The sequence below is a fragment of the Callorhinus ursinus genome, unplaced genomic scaffold (assembly GCF_003265705.2).
Source record: "Callorhinus ursinus isolate GAN/ISIS: 27379988/994484 unplaced genomic scaffold, GSC_fseal_2.0 scaffold41, whole genome shotgun sequence".
NCBI classification, from domain to species: Eukaryota; Metazoa; Chordata; class Mammalia; order Carnivora; family Otariidae; genus Callorhinus; species Callorhinus ursinus.
This window is the reverse complement of record NW_027397103.1, coordinates 12,164,708-12,183,366: the sequence shown is the minus strand read 5'-3', so window position 1 is coordinate 12,183,366 and position 18,659 is coordinate 12,164,708. Positions and strand designations below refer to the sequence as shown.

The 18,659-nt window shown below is 43.8% G+C and overlaps 1 protein-coding gene across 4 annotated transcripts in view; it reads left to right on the top strand.

Annotated features, from left to right (window-relative positions):
* The window catches only part of SBNO1 (strawberry notch homolog 1), a 58,262-nt gene extending 51,254 nt beyond the window's left edge, over window positions 1-7,008 (top strand). For all 4 annotated transcript variants that reach the window (XM_025889626.2, XM_025889624.2, XM_025889625.2 and 1 more), the window contains one exon: window positions 496-7,008. In XM_025889626.2, the coding sequence (XP_025745411.1) occupies window positions 496-638 (143 nt within the window). In that variant the 3' untranslated portion in view covers window positions 639-7,008. The remainder of the gene's footprint in view (window positions 1-495) is intronic.
* The last annotated feature ends 11,651 nt before the right edge of the window (window positions 7,009-18,659 follow it).

Here is an 18,659-nt window from a genome sequence, read left to right as displayed (position 1 = left end):
ATGTGAAATACTGAGCCCCTGTTCCCAGATGAGAGGAGTTCAAGTTCCTTAACCCAGGACATATACTTTCCACAGTTTACTAACATCTGTACTGTGCCCACTTGGAAGTTGGCTGCTTCAGTCAGCATTTGAATTTGCAGCCACTGTCCTGTAGTCTTTTGCTACATTAGTACTTGCCAAAGAAGGTTGTGTTTACGTGCATTTGTGGAGCTACAAAGATAGTAGATAGAGAGATACTATACTTGACCTTCTATTCCACCACCAAGAAGGTGGTGTTGCCGTAGACATGCATATGCTTAGGTATTTGTGGGTAACGCTGCCGAGGAATTGGATTACTTCTGAAGGCGCCAGTTCAGTTATTAGGTATTCATTTAGTTTTTGTGTGGCGGCATCTTCGTTACACTTAATACCATGCTTCTTTTGGGATGTGCTGTGAAGCTGTAAAATACAGCTCTCCTGGATGCAGCCTTCCTAAATTCTTATTTCTAATTGCAGGTTTGATCATTCCTGCAAATTGTGTGTCTCCTCTTGTAAATCTCCTGTCAACTTCAGACCAGTCTCAACAGCTTGCGGTCCAACAGAAACAGCTCTGGCAGCAGCGTCACCCACAGAGCATCGCCAACTTGAGCAACGCATAAGAACAGACAGGTTTCGACATGGATGTATCTGAAATGCTGTTGAAGCATATCATTTGCATAAAAATCAGGGACAGTTTCCAAAGAATTATAATTTTTTTTCAGTTGTGCTCTCTCTAGTTAATTTTTTTGGGAATAAGGACAAACCTGGAATAGATAGCAAAACTGAAAATCAGCAGTGCCGATGGTGGTACATATGTCTTTCCTTTGCTTTTCCCATGGTACTTCCCATATGCTTTTACTTTGGGTGAGCAGAGGGATATGTGCGCGTGCGTGTGTGTCTGTTTGTTTGTGAGTTTGTTAAAGGCTACAAACCACAATTGGTTTAAAAATGCTTGGAACTTCCCAAACTGGCTTTACTTTTATGTTATACAGTGCTCAGGGTTAACGCAGTACATCCATGCAATTGCTGTGGGAGTTATCCCCAGATGCATGTATTTTGAGTCTATAAATATAGAAAATATATATTGGTTTCTTTTTCCAACTTATTAAACAATAGGTTTATTAAAGCATGAAATGAAAGGTTGCATATCATGCATTCAGGTTTTTTTCTAGTTTTTGTTCTGACAGTGCATGTCTTTGAAAGCATGCGTAAACAAGATTAAAACGAGTCAAGTAACGGAGAGAAACTTTGTAGATGTACAGCATTGGTTATTGCATTTTTATAGTGTTTATACCTGGGTATTGCTTCTCACCCTGTGAATCCCACCCCCTGGCCCGTTCTCCCTGCCCCAGGTTTCTTGTCAAGGTAATGAGTACATAACATTTTTTTTGTGGTAAAACTCTTAAAAAGTTAATTTTAATGTATTAATAGTATTCCTAATGTGTGCTGCAGAAATGGCTACAAGCCTGCTTTTCTTAAAATTACATTTTCCTTAACTTAAAGATAGTTTTAGAAGTAAAATTGGCTTCCATCTTGCAAACAATCTTTTTTTTTACTTCATTATCTTAATTTGTCACTCATAAAAAAGGAAACCGTACTTGAGCTGTAAACTAGACAATGAGGAGACACTTGAGGCTTCTGCTGTATGTTTATTTCTTGTTATTGTTGTTACCCAGTAACTTGAATATTGTTTAATGTGTTGTAAGACATTGTAGAGTTTATCTCAAGCTGTTAAAAATGGTAATGTACAAATGTGAATAGACACTTATCTATAATATGGGTAAGTTTTGTTTCGCCTATAATAGATGTTTATAAAAACAAGTGAGGGGACAATTGGTTTTTTTGTTTCCTTTTGTTTTCCTCCCCCCCTTTTTTTTTGCTTGCACAGGTTGCACTATTGAAAAATTGAGATTGTATAAACCTGGTCAAAAGCTACAAGATACCACAGTCTTGTAGATGTCTAATAAAAAGTTATTATACTAACCAGAAGTGGACTCGTGTTTAGGCCCTCACCACTTTCAGAAGCAGTCTGTGACGGGGATTCTGCAGAACTTGTGTGTTGCTCAGCCTTCCAGGTAGCTTCTGTTTGGGCTTCTATTGAGCTTGCCCTCAAAATTGAGATGGTGTTGAGGAAGGGGTGAAATGATAGTACTTTTGAATGTTGCTCAAGTTGAATTGTTCTCTTGTGTTACTTTTTAAACTACTAGCAGAACCAGGTGGGATGGATGTTCAGCGATGGAAAGCTAGGGCTTTCATCTTCCTGTGTTTCTTTAAGCCTGAGTTTGCTTATGTCAAGTTTACCATAAGTTTCCTTTGGATTTATTTATTCTTAATACCTAGGAGAACACATTGACAGTAATTTCTGTTTTTTGGCATGTTTTGCCAAGTGGATGCAACTTTTATCCTCAGTCTAGGCTTTCTATCTCAGGCAGTGATCCATCTGAATATCAACCAGTGTTCCTTGTTAGGGCCACTAGACCCAGCTGGCAGCCAAGTGCAGATTGTCCCACCTGCAGCAAAATTTCTCAGTTAATTCCTCTCTTTTTAAACCGGTAGTCTGCTCAGCGTCCATCAACACGCTAAAGTGAAATAGAGTTGGGGAAGGGAACCCTAACAGACCAGTTCCCCTCAGTGAAACAAAATGGCAGGATTAGGGAAGACACATTCTCATAGGCTCTTGGCCCAACTTCCTCTTTTGTGTGTGGGGGGGGTATCTTTTTTTGCAGGGTATGCTTATTTCCAAGCAGCATCAGTACGAGAATTCTGTAGCATGCAGTTGGTTGACCCCCATAATTCGTGATGTAATGTTTGCTCTTTGAACAGCTATCTTGATGCAAAGGGCATGTGTATGTACTGTTCTTTGAGGAATAGCTTTGTTTTGCTTTTTAAAAAAAGGTCCAGAAATAAGGCCTCAGAAAAGTCTCCGAGGAGACCTCAAAAAGACAACCAATGTAAATGGAGGGGGATTTGAGGTGCCACATGCCCCTGCCCATCATGCCTGTCATGGTGTGGGGTATGTTGAGCACCAAGAGTCTGCTGCTCATCCTTCTCTCTGGAGGTTGAACATAGGACCTTTACACTGTGCCCTTATCTAAGTCAGCAAGTTCAGGTTGGCCAGCATGGGAAAACCCAGGATTCAAGGTCCTCCTCTTGTCAAAAAATCAAGTCTTAACAACAGCTAACTTCTGTAAAACAGGTCCATGTATTTCAGGATCTGAATGCCACGTCTGACCCCAGGGCCTTGTTGAACCCGATGTGAGTCCATTTGGCCCTTGCAATGCCTTTCCTCCCTTTTAGCAATATGGCTCTGAGCACAAAAGATTTGATTGTAAATCATGTTCGTGTTTTCAGAGTTTACAGTGTCAATTGTGCTGAAAACCACTTTCTGAGTCCAGAGCTGCTCAGCTGGTATCTTGTGGGAAATTCATGTTCCCCAAGTTTAGCAATCTCCACACCACAAGGTCTCTATCTGCAGTTCAGTGGGATTATCCAGATATAGGCATCAATGATGTGTATTCCTCAAAGTATTAACGAAGTATTTCTTTAAACACAACTTGATCAAAAAGTAAATATCTTAAGCAGTTTTCCCTTTTTGCTGCTATATTGCAGATAGACTCTTCAATATCTTTTCTTTACATCTGTATATAAGTTAGCAAGAACTTGCATCCAAAGCAATGTACTAGTGTGTGTTTGTGTACGTATATTTATTCCAGTCCAATTAATTAGCACTTCAGAAAATTTTTTGGGCTGCAACAGGAACCCTTTTCATTTTAGCGTGCTTCATCTGTAAAGGTAAAAGTTCTAGATTACCAAGCTCCGGGGGACTGTAACATCTTAGAGGCACGGTTTTATGTCTGCAGCCCCTGGGGCATTCATTTGCTAGCCTCCATGTGATGCTATTAGAACTCCTAACAGGCACGACCAGAAAGGGCACCAGGACAGCATTTACAATTGTATAATGTGAGCCTTTTCCCCCAACCCCTCTACTTCCCAGTTTAGCACTAAGGCAAAAAGCAGTAGATTACAAATGATTGGTGCATCTCAGTTTATGAAAGTAGGAGCAGAGGAAAAGTATTTTGCCTTTTGGTCCTTTTCTTGATGAGATACTAAGAGGAAGGTCCATGTCTACAATCTCTTACTTTAAAAACGTACCTGAGTGATATTTGGTAGTGTCTAAGAACGGTGCTACGTAAGAGTAGCTGTGAGGCTGGGATCCAGTTAGCCGGACGTTGGGTTAGTTAGGGCATCCCAATGGCAAAGGCAGCCACTGTGATGATGGGCATCACATCACACCCCTGTGTCTGGGCTCTCCCTGGCGAACCACATACCCACACACAGGGCTGTGCACACTTTGCTGCTGGAGTACGGCGGGCAATTCATGTCGTGGCTATAGCTGCGAGCAGAAACGATTTCTGTAAATTCCTCATGGGATGCCAATTATCGAATACAAATGCAGTGTCTTTTAAGGGCATATAAGTGAAGGAAACACATCTAGATACCCGCAACTCAAGCTAGCTAATAGTTTTTTTCTGAGTACTTGAGGTGAAATCCAAGACCCACCTTCTTATTTTAGGCTGTACTTATATATATGTACATAAGTGTGTATATATAGAAATGTTGAGTTCTTTTGAATTCTGACTGTAAATATTTCTTGTAAATTGGGACCCCACCCACTTGTTTTTCCCTTTCCCTCTTCCCTTCAATCCTATTTATTCTCTTCTTGACTTCCCATATGGGGGCATCTTACACTTTTTTTTATACAAAAGTATGGAAAACTTCTTAGTTCAATTTGTTCATATATTTTAGAATTCAGTTTTGCATCTTTACTATAGAATTCCTATGTCTATTTTGTGTTAATATTTTTCAACATGCCTGATTGTGTTTGCATTTTTATTACAAATTTTTACTGTGTGCAATGCATTGTATTGGGGGGAATGTACTTGAGTGCAATTTCTGATACTGTCATTATATGACTAGTTAATGCTCATTTATGTTGCTCTTTGGAAGCTATAGTGAGCCTGATGTTTTCACATAAAAAAAATTTCCTCCCAAGACTTCCTTTAAGCTCCTCTAACTTCTTCAGTGCATTTGGGATCCAGTGTACCTCTTCAGTAACCCGACTTGCTCCTACCCTTGCAGTTTTTCAGGCCTGTACCAAAGTTTTCATCTGCGTGGCTCTCCAACTGAGAAGAAAATCTTGCAGATCTGAACAGTAATTGATGGCCTGCTGCTGGCTGCAAAGTTTCTTTTAAAGAAGTCAGGCCTATACTTTTAACCTGCAAATAAGAAATCAGAAATTTACTTTGCAGTGAGCACAGGTAATCTGCTTCTGCTCTCACCTGTTAAGGATATTAATAGCGGATGGGGAGACTGGCCCGGGACATGTGGGTGTCCATAAAGAATGTACTTTAAGGAACAGCTGTCCTCCCAGAGAGAGCAACACAACTGCTGTGGAGGCTTCCATGAGCCTTCAGTTCATGGGTTGATGGTGTGCTGAGGGTAGAAGAGGCAGTTAACTCTGGGTGGACTGGCCAGCAGGCCCCCCCTGCGCCGCCCTCACCACTAGTGTGCTCCTGGGAGCTACCCTTGACTGCATTGAGCAGCCAGAAACCTCGTTGCTGAGCTGGATTAAGGCATTCTTGATGATGAGTGTTGCCAGTTAGGGAAGACCCAGGGGTGGCTCCTGAAAATGGTGGTAATAATCCGCTGGGAGGCAGACATTGGGTTTTTTTACTTAAAAATTTTGCACCTTGAAGAAAATGTTCCTCCATGACTTTTAGGAGGGCTTGCCGTGAGCATTTCTTGGGCCTTTCGCTCATGTACATGTTTCATTTACCTATCGAACTTGCTAGACTTGTTGAAAATTTACAAGTTGTCTGCATGTAGATAAGCCTTTGGAACCTAGCATATCTTAAATTAGGGCCTGTCAGAGATGCGCTCCAGTGGGAATCCCGGCTCAGACCCACCCTGCCCACTCCCTGCCTCTGGTGCCCAAGGAGTGGTGAGTGGGGCGGTGTGCGGCCGCTGTCCCGGGCGCTGCTGTGGCGGGACAGCTCAGAGTGCCTGCCAGCGCGAGCCCAGCAAGGGACGCAGCCTGGCCAAGTCGGTTCTTCTGCTTCTCAAAGTTCAGGCCTCCCCCGGGTCTGACGGTCAATCCGCAGGCCCCTTAGTGAGAACACCCCATTCTTCCACCTCCCTACCCCGAGGGCCTTTCTTGCTATGACAGCATCTGTAGCACTGAAGAGGATAAAGAAGCTTTGAGCCTTCTTTCCGACTTCCACATCAGGGGCAGAGAGCTTGTTTCTACGTAGCACATTGTAGTCTCACCGCCATTAGAGAGAAAAACCATCCTGTTCATGGTTTATACGGAATTTGCAAACTACTGATAATTATTTTTCAATAACCACTTGTATCTACCATCAACCATGAGAGGTGGGAAGAGGTATGCTGTATCTCTGCAATAAAACTTTTGCCAGGTTCTACCTCTGCTGAGCAAAGGATACTTTTATACTAAGTAGGCATAGATCTTCCTCCTTTACCGATCTGACTTGGTGCATCTTGAGACAACGTGTGATGGAATCCAAAGACAATTTGAAACTAAGGTGGATGTAAACTCTTGGTTGTTTTTATTTGGTTCTCTTTTTTTATATCTCCCTTTTTATATTGCTCCTCTGTCTTGAATGTCCGTTAGTGTATGAAGGGTACGCACTGTTCGATGATACTGCACTGCTTCATTCAGCCTTCCACGGTTAATCTAGTACCAAGTGTCCAGAAGCGATTGTTCCAACCATTTTGATATGTAACTTTAAAAATTGGGTCTCATGCAATAAACATGTGTTGGCTGCATTTAGCGAGGTTTACCCTTGCAAGTAAAAAACGATCAACCATGAAGCATAACAAACTCTGTATTTAGTTTTTTGTTGTCGTGTTTTTTGTTTTTTCTTTTTTTTTTTTTTTGTAAGATTCTTAAATAAATTAAACTGGCTAATATGTCTTTTCTCTGTTTGTGTTTTCTTTCTCTGGGTCCTGAGCTCCCGTCTGAGCTGTATCTATGCCACCATCTTTGCCTAGAGAGCTTTCCTTTTGGGGGCTTGGACTTTCTTAATGTTGGCATTTTATTTAGAATGAATTAGAGAAGACTTCTCACAATGTGGCTAGGATGGAACCCAGCACTCTTCAGAGCAGCAAAGGTACACCTTGCCACACATGGGAACAGCTCAGTAGGTCTGGGCAGAGGTCCTGCCATGGCTTCTGAGACTTACAGAGTCTTTCCCGAAAGATGCCACAAAACAGAAGGGTGGCCACAAGTACTAGAAGGCTTGGGGGTACAAGGCTCCTTCTTTAAAATCATTCCTGGTGGTGAGCAACCGCCTAGTCTGTGAGTCCCAAAATTTGAGCTCTGCTTAGGAAAAAACAAACTAGTGTAGAAAACTGTCGGCATATTGTGTGCCTACTGTGTGCCAGTCACTGTGGAGCACTTACCCTATTCCTTTCCTTTGCTTTCAGTCCTGTAGGTTTTAGAGGAAGTCACTTTGCTCAGAAGCCATGAAAGGTGTTTCTCATTTTTGTGGGATTGGTAACCTGTTTTAAGGGTTTTATAAGTAACTTGTGCGCCTAGCGTTGGGTCACATGCTGGGTACTTACTCTCATGTCAAGACCGTAAATGAGTAAGCAGATGGGATTCTTGTCATGGGGGTTAAGAAAACATCAGGAATGCTATGTGCTTGAGCTAGAAGGTGACTGCCCATGGTGTTGGGGAAGCTGGAGTGGATGGAGAAGGGAGTGGAGCCGTCTCAGGCTACTATTGAGCTCTGGGGCCCATTGATAGAGAAATAAGGATTGGCCAGGAATTCCGGTCAGTTCCTTGCCCTGGCCTTGGGAAGCAGAGAACAGGGAAAGGGGAAGAGAAGACACAGAAAAAACAGTGACCTCCCCTGTAAGGTTTGTGTACCCTCACTCTTAATTTTACAGATGAGGAGACAAGTACAGATCTGGGAGCCAGCACTGGGTGGGGTTTTGTCCAGCCTAGGTGTCCTGGGCCAGGAGTTAGCACTGCTGTCCTGGAGAAAGGCAGAGGGAAGGGGTGTGGGGAGGGAGGGATGGGGATGCATGGATGGTTTTTGGTTTTTTTTTTTAAGATTTTATTTATTTGACAGAGCACAAGTAGAGGCAGGGGGTGCAGAGGGAGAAGCGGGCTCCCCACTGAGCAGAAAGCCCGATGCGGGACTCGATCCCAGGACCCCGGGATCATGACCTGAGCCAAAGGCAGCCGCTTAACTGACTGAGCCACCCAGGTGTCCCCGGATTTTGGTGTGTTTTTTTTTAATGTTTGGAATATGGCTTGTTTGTTAGTCTTTGTGTTAAGAGAATCATAATTTGTAGCTTGGAATTCTTAAGGGAATTTAAGCAAATTTGTAAATGGTGTTAATGTTTAGGGGAATTTAATCTGTCAAATACATGAGATAATTGAGTATTAATTGAACAAGTGAAAGGGAGTACTTTACATTTTAACCAAAGTTTTTATTTTATTTTAAATTTTTTAAAGGGATAGCATCATTTTTTGTTTTTTTGTTTTTTTGTTTTTTTTTTCAGATTTTGTCAGAGAGCGAAGACAAGTGGGCTGGGGGGGAGCAGCAGGCAGAGGGAGAAGCAGGCTCCCCACTAAGTAAGGAACCTGACGGATTCAATCCCAGGACCCTGAGATCATGACCTGAGCCGAAGGCAGACACTTCACTGACTGAGCCACCCAGGCGTCCCTTAACCCAAAAAAAAAAAATTTTTTTTAAGATTTTATTTATTTACTTGACAGCGAGAAAGGGAACACAAGCAGGGGGAGTGGGAGAGGGAGAAGCAGGCTTCCCTCCGAGCAGGGAGCCCGATGCGGGGCTCGATCCCAGGACCCTGGGATCATGTGCTGAGCTGAAGGCAGACACTTAAGGGCTGAGCCACCCAGGAGCCCCCCTAACCAAAATTTTTTTAAAAAAATATTTGTAAGTTGAGGGGCCCCTGGCTGGCTTTGGTAGAGTGAGTGACTCTTGATCTCAGGGTTGTAGGCTTGGGCCCCATGTTGGGTGGAAAGGTTACTTAAAAAATAAAAATCCTTTAAAAAATACGTGTAAGTTGAGCTTGTCATGCAAGGAAACGGGATTTTACATGTATAACCTTATTAAGTTAGGGTATTCATCTGAGTAAGAAATTAAGAGACCTGACCTTCACTGAGCATCCGCACCAGCCCCAAGTGTTTGGTTCCAGTTTGCTCTGACCATGTCCCCTTTCCTGTTTTATCTGCACTCAAGCCTGCTTTCCGCCTCACCATGTGTCCCCTGGGCCTCCACACCATTGACATTTGGGCCAGGCCCTTCCTTGCAGGGGGCTGCGTCCTACTCATTGTAGGATGTTTAGCGGTGTCCCTGGTCTCTGCCCACTAGATGCCAGTAGTACACACTGCTCCTCACACCCAACTGCACCACACAACCCCCCCTTGGGTCGTGATAACCCAAAATGTCTCCAGACATTGCCAAATGTCCTCTGAGTGGCAAAATCACTGGTCCCTTGGTTAAGAACTACTCTCCTTGGCAAATTAGTCATAAGGAAGTAAAAAGTTGGTGTCTACACTGGGTGTGTGTGTGTGCCCGTGCACGAGTTTGTATTTTACAGAGGACGAGGTCCATGAACAAGGGCCTTGAGATATGGAAAATACAAATGCTTAACTGGCTGGGGGTTTGGAGTATGTACAGTACAATTTCCATAAGTATGAATATTTAACAGCTAGTCATTTGAGAGCATGATGTAAAGAAGCCATCTGTGGAGGCCTTTATGGAGAGAAAGGAGGCTAAAAGAAATGTGCAAAATGCTTATTTTTAGAGTCCGATTCTCGGCATGTTGGCTTCATCCTCTGAAAGCTGCCCACTCTGGGCATCAAGTGCATTATTGGGTTAGGAGAGGCAAGTGCCTTGCTTTTGGTTCCAAATCACCAAAATCATCATCATTTAAGAATCACCACAAAGTATCATGCAAAGGTGGGATGACAGGGTGGGTGCTAAATTAGTCTGGAACACTTCTTATGTTTGTGATTAGCTCTTTGCTTGAATAACACCACCTGACTGAAGTCAATAAGTAGATGAGAACATAGAGCAAACACTGTTTCCACTCCTACCACTTGGTCCCCCCGTTCCTGTTCCACCATTTCAAGGTGGTCAGCCTTGCCAGTTTCTTCAGTATTCCTTCTTGGGGAACTCTGGAAGGTAATTTTTTTTTTTTTTTTTTTAGTAACAACAACAACAAAATGCTCTAGCTTCTGTTGTTTACCTGTGGTTCCTGGCAAGATTAGCTTTCAACAAAGATTGATGTGTGAGCCCTTTATTACTAGAGAAATCCAAACTAGAATAAGTTCTAATTGTAGGAAATTAAGAAATTTAGCAGCAGGAACCCTTAGTAGAAAGTTGAGTGTTTTGTGAAGGTACCCACTGGTTAGAGCAGTAAGACTCTCCTGGAATTCCCTCCATTTTCCCCTCAAGTCCAAGATCAAGATAAATTATACATTTCTCTCAATTCCTGCATTAATACTGGGTTTTTGTTTAGCTTTGTGTTTCCACAGCTTACTTTTTGCATGTGTTTCTTGCTCAGAGGTATTAATATGAAAATAAGTTCACTATGGGCGCCTGGGTGGCTCAGTTGGTTAAGCAACTGCCTTCGGCTCAGGTCATGATCCTGGAGTCCTGGGATCAAGTCCCACATCGGGCTCCCTGCTCAGCAGGGAGTCTGCTTCTCCCTCTGACGCTCTTCCCTCTCGTGCTATCTCTCATTCTCTCTCTCTCAAATAAATAAAATCTTTAAAAAAAAAAGAAAATAAATTCATTATATCCTTGAATGCATGTCCCATTTTTTGGTGTTCTACTCATAGGGAATCAAGCTTAAGAAACAAACTTCTGTGGTCTAAAACAGGGATTGGCAAACTCTGGTCCACAGGTCAAAGCCAGTGCATCACCTGCTTTTGAGTGCCCCTGCAAGCTAAGAAAAGTTTTTTTACATTCTTAAATGGTTGGGAGAAAAAGATTATTTTGTAACATGCGAACATTATGTGAAATTCAAATTTCAGTGTTCATAAATAAAGTTTTATTGGCACTCGGTCATGCCATTCCTTTTATGTATTGTGTGAGGCTGCTTTAGCACTAAATGGCAGAGATGCATCGTTAAGAGACTGTGGCCAAACTATGGCAAAGCCCAAAAAGTTTGTTATCTGACCCTTTACAGGAGAAGCTCGCAGGCTCCTGGCCTACAAACAGGAGTAATGGCAGAAACATAACTGAAAATTAATAAATTTAGAAGTAGACCTCTGATCAAAACCCAACTTGATATAAAATCAAGTATGGTTTTGCTGTCCTGAGAGGACATAAACCACATTAGAGTTGCTAACTGTGATAAGCTAATCATGACACTGCAATCCACAACTTTGCTGGTCAAGACTGTTGGGTTTGACCATCTACTTAACTAGTTTCTTAGGTCAGTGGTCTCCAAACTTTTTTTTTGGTCACATATTTAAATTTTTTTTTCTGGAGCGCCTGGGTGGCTTAGTCGTTAAGCGTCCCAACTCTTGATTTCAACTCAGGTCATGATCTCAGAGTTGTTAGATCCAGTCCCACGTCGGGCTCCACGCAGGGTGTGGTACCTGCTTAAGATTCTCTCTCCCCCTCTCCCTGCCCTCCTCTCTTCCTCTCAAAACTCTACTGCTGTTTATTAGGTTATTTATAAGTTCTGTGTGTGCTTCTGTTTCAATGTGTACATAGTAAATCCCACGTAAATAGAATTTCTCATATTTCCATAGTCCAGTGAGTCCCCCTATAGCACCTGGAGCAGGTGCACCCCACTTTGAGCAGATTGCCCCAGAATGTTGTCCAGTGATGGAAATGTCTCCAACACGATGCAAAGGCCTTTTTTGGGCTGATGAAAATTAGAGAAAATGGCCCGTGCTTTGTCTCTCTGCCTTTTTAGGATGTTAGCGTTTCCAGGATTCTTAGAGCTCTGTCACATCAAACCTCCCTAATCTTACATATGAGACTAAGGCCCAGGGAGGTTAAACAAGCTATCTGAGACTTAAGGAGAAGTATAAGGTGGATCCAGAGCTAAAACTTTGTCTCCTGATCTATGCTAAGCTCTTTCACTGGGCTCCCTGGTCTCCTTGGTTCATCTGCTGTGCTCTCTGGCATGCCCATCTGTGAAATGCTCATTAAACTAATAAGGAACCATTCTAGATCATTCTAAAACCACTCATTAAAAGGTGCTTATTTGGGGCGCCTGGGTGGGTCAGTCGGTTGAGTGTCCAACTCTTGATTTCGGCTCAAGTCACAATCTCAGGGTCCTGGGATCCAGCCTCCCATTGGGCTCCACACTCAGCAGGGAGTCTGCTTGGGGATTCTCTCTCTCTCTTCCTTTCCCTCTGTCCCTCCTCTAGGACCACACTGAAGCCATTTATGAAATGCTCAGTGTGCCTGATTAGAACATTCAAGGACGCAGTTTTTTGCTTTGGGAAGCTCAGACTCATGAAGGAGACAGACCCGATTAAATGCAATAATAGCAGGCATTGACAGAGGGCAGCCAGCCAGGGAAGACTTCTCAGAGATGGGGAGAGTTGAGCTGGACTTTGATGGATGAGCAGGAGTTTGCCAACCGGAATCTAAGGGCAACTTCCTTCCTCCCTCCCTCCCTCCCTCCCTCCCTCCCTCCCTCCCTTCCTTCCTTCCTTCCTTCCCACCTTCCCTCAGAGACAGAGAGAGCACACAAGCAGGGGGAGGGCAGAAGGAGAAGGAGAAGCAGGCTGCCCGCTGAGTGAGCAGGGAGCCCGACGTGGGAATCGATCTCAGGACCCTGGGATCATGACCTGAGCTGAAGGCAGACACTTGATCAACTGAGCCACCCAGGTGCCCCAAGGGTAAGTTTAATGTAATGAAGTTTTAGGTGTGGGGATGAACCAGAACCAGGCTCAAGATCCAGTCTGGCCTGAAGAATAATAAGAAATAGTGGGAGGTGAGGGATAAGGTAATGACTCTGATGTGGTGGGGTAAAGGGGGATCGCTAAATGTGGCTTCTGTGTCTAGAAGAGTAAGTTTCATGACAGCATGGGGATTGTCTTCCTTTGCTGACCCTTAGAATAGTGTCTGACACTTAGAAGACTCTCAACAAATATTTGCTGAGGGGCGCCTGGGTGGGTCAGTGGGTTGGGTGTCTGCCTTCGGCTCAGGTCATGATCTCAGGGCCCTGGGATCGAGCCCCGCATCGGGCTCCCTGCTCAGTGGGAAGCCTGCTTCTCCCTCTGCCACTCCCCCTGCTTGTGCTCTCTCTCTCTCTCTCTCTGTGTCAAATAAATAAATTTTAAAAAAAAGATTAAAAAAACCCACAAATATTTGTTGAATAAAGCAGGGAAAATTCCACATAATCTTCTCAATAGATGCAGAAAAAACATTTGATAAAATCCAACTCTCGGGGCACCGGGGTGGTTCAGTCGTTAAGTGTCTGCCTTCGGCTGAGGTCATGATCCCAGGGTCCTGGGATCGAGCCCCTCATAGGGCTCCCTGCTCAGTGGGGAGCCTGCTTCTCCCTCTGCCTGCCACTCCCCCACCCACTTGTGCACTCGCTCTCTCACTCGCTCTCACCCTATCTCAAATAAATAAAATCTTTTTAAAAAAATAAAATAATAAAGTCCAACTCTCACCATAAAAACACTCCAGAAAAAACTAGTAATAGAAGGGAAATTCCTCCTCTTGATAAAGGGCATCTATGAAAAGCCCACGGTGAACATCATACTTAATGGTGAAATGCTGAAATCTTTCCCCCTAAGGAACAAGACAAGATGTCTGCTCTCACCACCTCTACCCAATTTGTTCTCGAGGTTCTAGTCACGGCAATTAGGGAAGGAACGGAAATAAAAGACATCCCATTTGGAAAGGAAGACGTTAAACTCTTTACAGATGGCATGATCTTATATACAGAAAGGCCTTTTTTTAAAAAAAGATTTTATTTATTTTAGAGAGAAAGAGAGTGCACGCGCGCCTGAGCATGGGGGTTAGGGAGGGAGGGGTAGAAGGGGAGAGAAACCCAAGTGGCTCCATCTAACAACCTTGAGATCATGACCTGAGCTGAAACCAAGTGTCGCCTAACTCACTGGGCCACCCAGATGCCCTTTTTTTTTTTTTTTTTACAGTAGGCTCCACACCCAATGTGGGGCTTGAACTTAGGACCCTGAGATCAAGGGTTTACTCTACTGACTGAGCCAGCCAGGGACCCCTATATACAGAAAATCCTAAGAAAACCACATACACACACACAAAAACCAGTAGAGCTAATAAGTTCAGGGAAGTTGCAGGATACAAGACAATACACAAAAATTACTTGTATATACTAGCAATGAACAATCCAAAAATCAAGAAAACAATTCCATTTACAATAGCATCAAAAATAGTGAAATACTGGGACACCTGGGTGGCTCCGTTGCTTAAGGGTCTGTCTTCGGCTCAGGTCATGATCCCAGGGTCCTGGGATGAGTCCCACGGTGGGCTCCCTGCTCAGTGGGGACCCTGTTTCTCCCTCTGCCTGCTGCTCCCCTCTGCTTGTGCTCACTCTCTCTCTGACAAATAAATAAAATCAAAAAAAAAAAAAAAGGACATTCCATTCAAAAAAAAAATAGTGAAATACATGGGGAGTCTGGGTGGCTCAGTCAGTTAAGCGTCCGGCTCTTGGTTTTGGCTCAGGTCATGATCTCAGGGTCATGAGATTGAGCCCCACCTCGGGCTCTGCGCTGGGCGTGGAGTCGACTCGAGATTCTCCGTCTCTCCCTTCTTCTGCCCCTCCCCCCCCCCTCTCTCTCTCTCTTTCTTGCATTTGGGATGTAGAGATTACTTAAAAATAAAATCTTAGGGGCTCCTGGGTGGCTCAGTCGGTTAAGTGTCTGCTTTCAGCTCAGGTCATGATTCCGGAGTCCTGGGATCGAGTCCCATATCAGGCTCTCTGCTCAGTGGGGAGACTACTTCCTCTCCTTCTCCTTCTGCCTCTACCTATCCCCCAACCCCCTGCTCATGCTCTCTCTCTTATGTGTTTCCTCTCTCTCTGTCTCAAATACATAAATAAGATCTTTTTTTCAAGAAGATTTTTATGTATTTGAAATAGCACGAGCCGGGGAGGGGCAGAGGGAGAGGGAGAGAATCTTTTTTTTTCTTTAAAGATTTTATTTATTTGAGAGAGATCCCAAGACTTGCACACTGTAAACTATAAAACATTGCTGAAATTAAAGGGAATAAACCTTAATAAATGTAAAGACAGCCTGCATTCATGGGTTGAAAGACATAATAATGCAATTAAGATAGCAATACTCCCGGGCGCCTGGGTGGCTCAGATGGTTAAGCGTCTGCCTTCAGCTCAGGGCATGATCCCAGGGTCCTGGTATCGAGTCCCGCATTGGGCTCCCTGCTCCTTGGGAGCCTGCTTCTCCCTCTGCCTCTCTCTCTCTCTCTCTCTTTCTCTCTCGCTCTGTCTCTCATGAATAAATAAATAAAATCTTTAAAAAAAAAAAAGATAGCAATACTCCCTAAACTGATACACAGATTTAATACAAGCCTTGAATTGGAATTCCAATTGCCTTTTTTCTTTTTTCTTTTTAAATGAACAAGCTGATCCTAAAACTCATATGGAAAGGCAAGGGACCCAAATAGCCAAAACAATCTTGAAAAAGAAAAACAAAGTTGAAGTATTTACACCTCCTAAATTAAAAAAAGAACACAAAAAATGGGCAAAGGATCAGAATAGACCTATATCTCCAAAGAAGACACACAAATGGTTAGAGAACACAGGGAAAGATGCTCAACGTCACTATTCATTAGGGAAGTGCAAATCAAAACCATGAGATACCAGTTCACATCCACTAGGATTCCAAAAAAAAGTCAGATAGTAAAAATGCTGGTGAGAAGTAATTGGAACACTTACTTTTACATAGCTGGTGGGAATGTAAAATTGTACAGCCACTATGGAAAGCATTTTGATAGTTTCTCAAAGAGTGAAACAGAGTTACTAAATGGCCTAACAATTCCCCCCCCCTTTTTTTAAAGATTTTATTTATTTATTTGACGCAGAGAGATACAGCAAGAGAGGGAACACAAGCAGGGGATGTGGGAGAGGGAGAAGCAGGCTTCCCGCTGAGCAGGGAGCCCGACATGGGGCTCAATCCCAGGACCCCTGGACCACGACCAGAGCCGAAGGCAGACGCCTAACGACTGAGCCACCCAGGCGCCCCTATGGCCTAGCAATTCCATTCCTGGGTATAGATCCCAAAGGGTTGAAAACATGTTCACACAAAAACTTGCACACCCATGTTCATAGCAGTACTATTCACAATAGCCAAAAAGTGGAAATAACCCAGATGTCCCTCAACGGGTAGATGGATAAACAAAATGTAGTCTATTCATACAATGGAATATTATTCAGCCATAAGAAAATGGACAAAGTACTGATATGTATTACACCACCGATGAACCTTGAAAACATGCTAAGAAGTCAGGCACAGAAGGTCACATATTGTATAATTCCATTTATATGAAATGTCCAGAATAGGTCATTCATAGACAGAATATAGATTAGCCGTTGCCTAAAGCTAGGGGTAAGTATATATTTTAAAAGGGTAAATTTTATGCAAAGTGAATTGTAAGTCAATTAAAAACAAAAGGAAAAAAACATTTTCAGTGATAAAGTAAGGGGGTTAGGCATCGTGTCAAAAATTAATATCAAGGGATGCCTGGGTGGCTCAGTTGGTTAAGCGACTGCCTTCGGCTCAGGTCATGATCCTGGAGTCCCGGGATCGAGTCCCACATCGGGCTCCCGGCTCAGCGGGGAGTCTGCTTCTCCCTCTGATCCTCTTCCCTCCCATGCTTTCTATCTCTCATTCTCTCTCTCTCAAATAAATAAATAAAATCTTTAAAAAAAATAAAAAAATAATCGAATATTAAAAAAAAATTAATATCAAGAGAGAATAGCCCAGACCATTTGTGGGAGGGATGGGGCAGGTCGCTGAGATCGGATTCTTGCATCAAGTAAACCGAGGCCCAGGGCACAGTTCATGGGTGGGGCCAGAATTAGTACCCAGGTGTGTCTGCCTTTTGAGCTCTCTCCTTGCAGCTTCTAGCCCTACACTGTCCAATAGGAAAACCACTAGCTCTTGGGGCTATTGGCGCTTGAAAAGTGACTAAGTTTGAATTAAGATGTGCTGTGAGTGTGCAATGCACACTAGGTCTTGAAGACTCTGTAGGATGAAAAGAATATAAAGTATCTTAATCTCTTTATGTTCATTACATCTGAAATCATACTGTTCAAGATATATCGTGTTAAATCAGTTTCGCCAGTTTTTCACTTTCTAAACTGACTACTAAAAAATGTAAAATTATGTATGTATATACTCGCATTTATATTTCTATCGGACAATGCTACTCTAGAGTATTTGGGCCCCTGGGGCAGCGTAGGAGAGCTTGGCATTAATTCATTCACGAAATAAAATTTCACTGAGCATCCTTGGCTGAACTAGCCTAAAGCTGATCACAGGGGGTGCTGGTTAAGCTGGAGAGGGGGCACCACCTGCACTTTGAATCCTAGAGGGGAGGAGGGAAAGCATGTGTGGTAACCCTTCCCTCTTGGCAGGGAGGTAGATGCCTTTTTCACTAGATCCAGATGTGCCTGAAGGTCTGTGACTAATTAAAAAATCTGCAAGGCATGGCGATTAAAAACGGGAGAAAAGGGTGGGTATCTTGTGTATTTTGACGAGCTTTACTATTTAAGCGGAACTCCAAGAAACGGTACCTTCAAAAGCTTAGTCATCTAATCCAAGATGTATATTTGATGATATGTTTCAGTCTGACCTGAGGATGGGCTGGAGGGGTGGGCGTGGAAGGAGGACCGAAAATTGTAATGCACACTCCAGGAGAGTACAAACTTTGTCAAGTTCATTCTTGTATCCTTGGCGCCTGGACCGGTGCCAGGCACATAGTAGGCGCTTCTTAAATGTCTGAATGAGTTAAGATGTAGAATTTATGTGGATGCAAGAGTAAATATTCCAGGGAAGAGGCCTCTGGCTTTTGTCAGTCTCCAAGGAGTCTCATAGGCCCCCAAAGGGTTAAAAACCACTTAATACAGACAGGGACACGAAATTTATTTGAAATCAATGTCAAGAACTGGTTGTTCTTATTCTGGGGAATGGCCAGACTTCGGCGTCTGGAATGATCTACGTGCTTAAAAATACCACTCGCCACCATTTTCTCCAGGTAATTTTCCATCCCTGCCCCCACATCCAAGGGGGGGAAAAAGTAATTCTGAAATCCTACCTAGCTATTTAAAAAAAAAAAAAAGGAAGGAAAGAGACGAAGTGGTAAAATAGCGAATCTCCGGGCGCTGAAGCCTAGAAGAAGAAAGGGACCCACGCGGGCCTTGGGCGCCGCCGGGACCCAGCCCCCCAAACTTTGCCAAGTTGCGGGCGCCGAGCGCGGCCGGAGGCGCGGGGCGCGGCCGCGGGCGGAGCCGCCCCCTGACGCCGGGCCGCGGCGCGCCGGGCCGCCCCCTCCCGGCCCGGGCCGGCCCCGCTGGCTCCGCTCAAAGTTTGCGGCCGCCCCTGC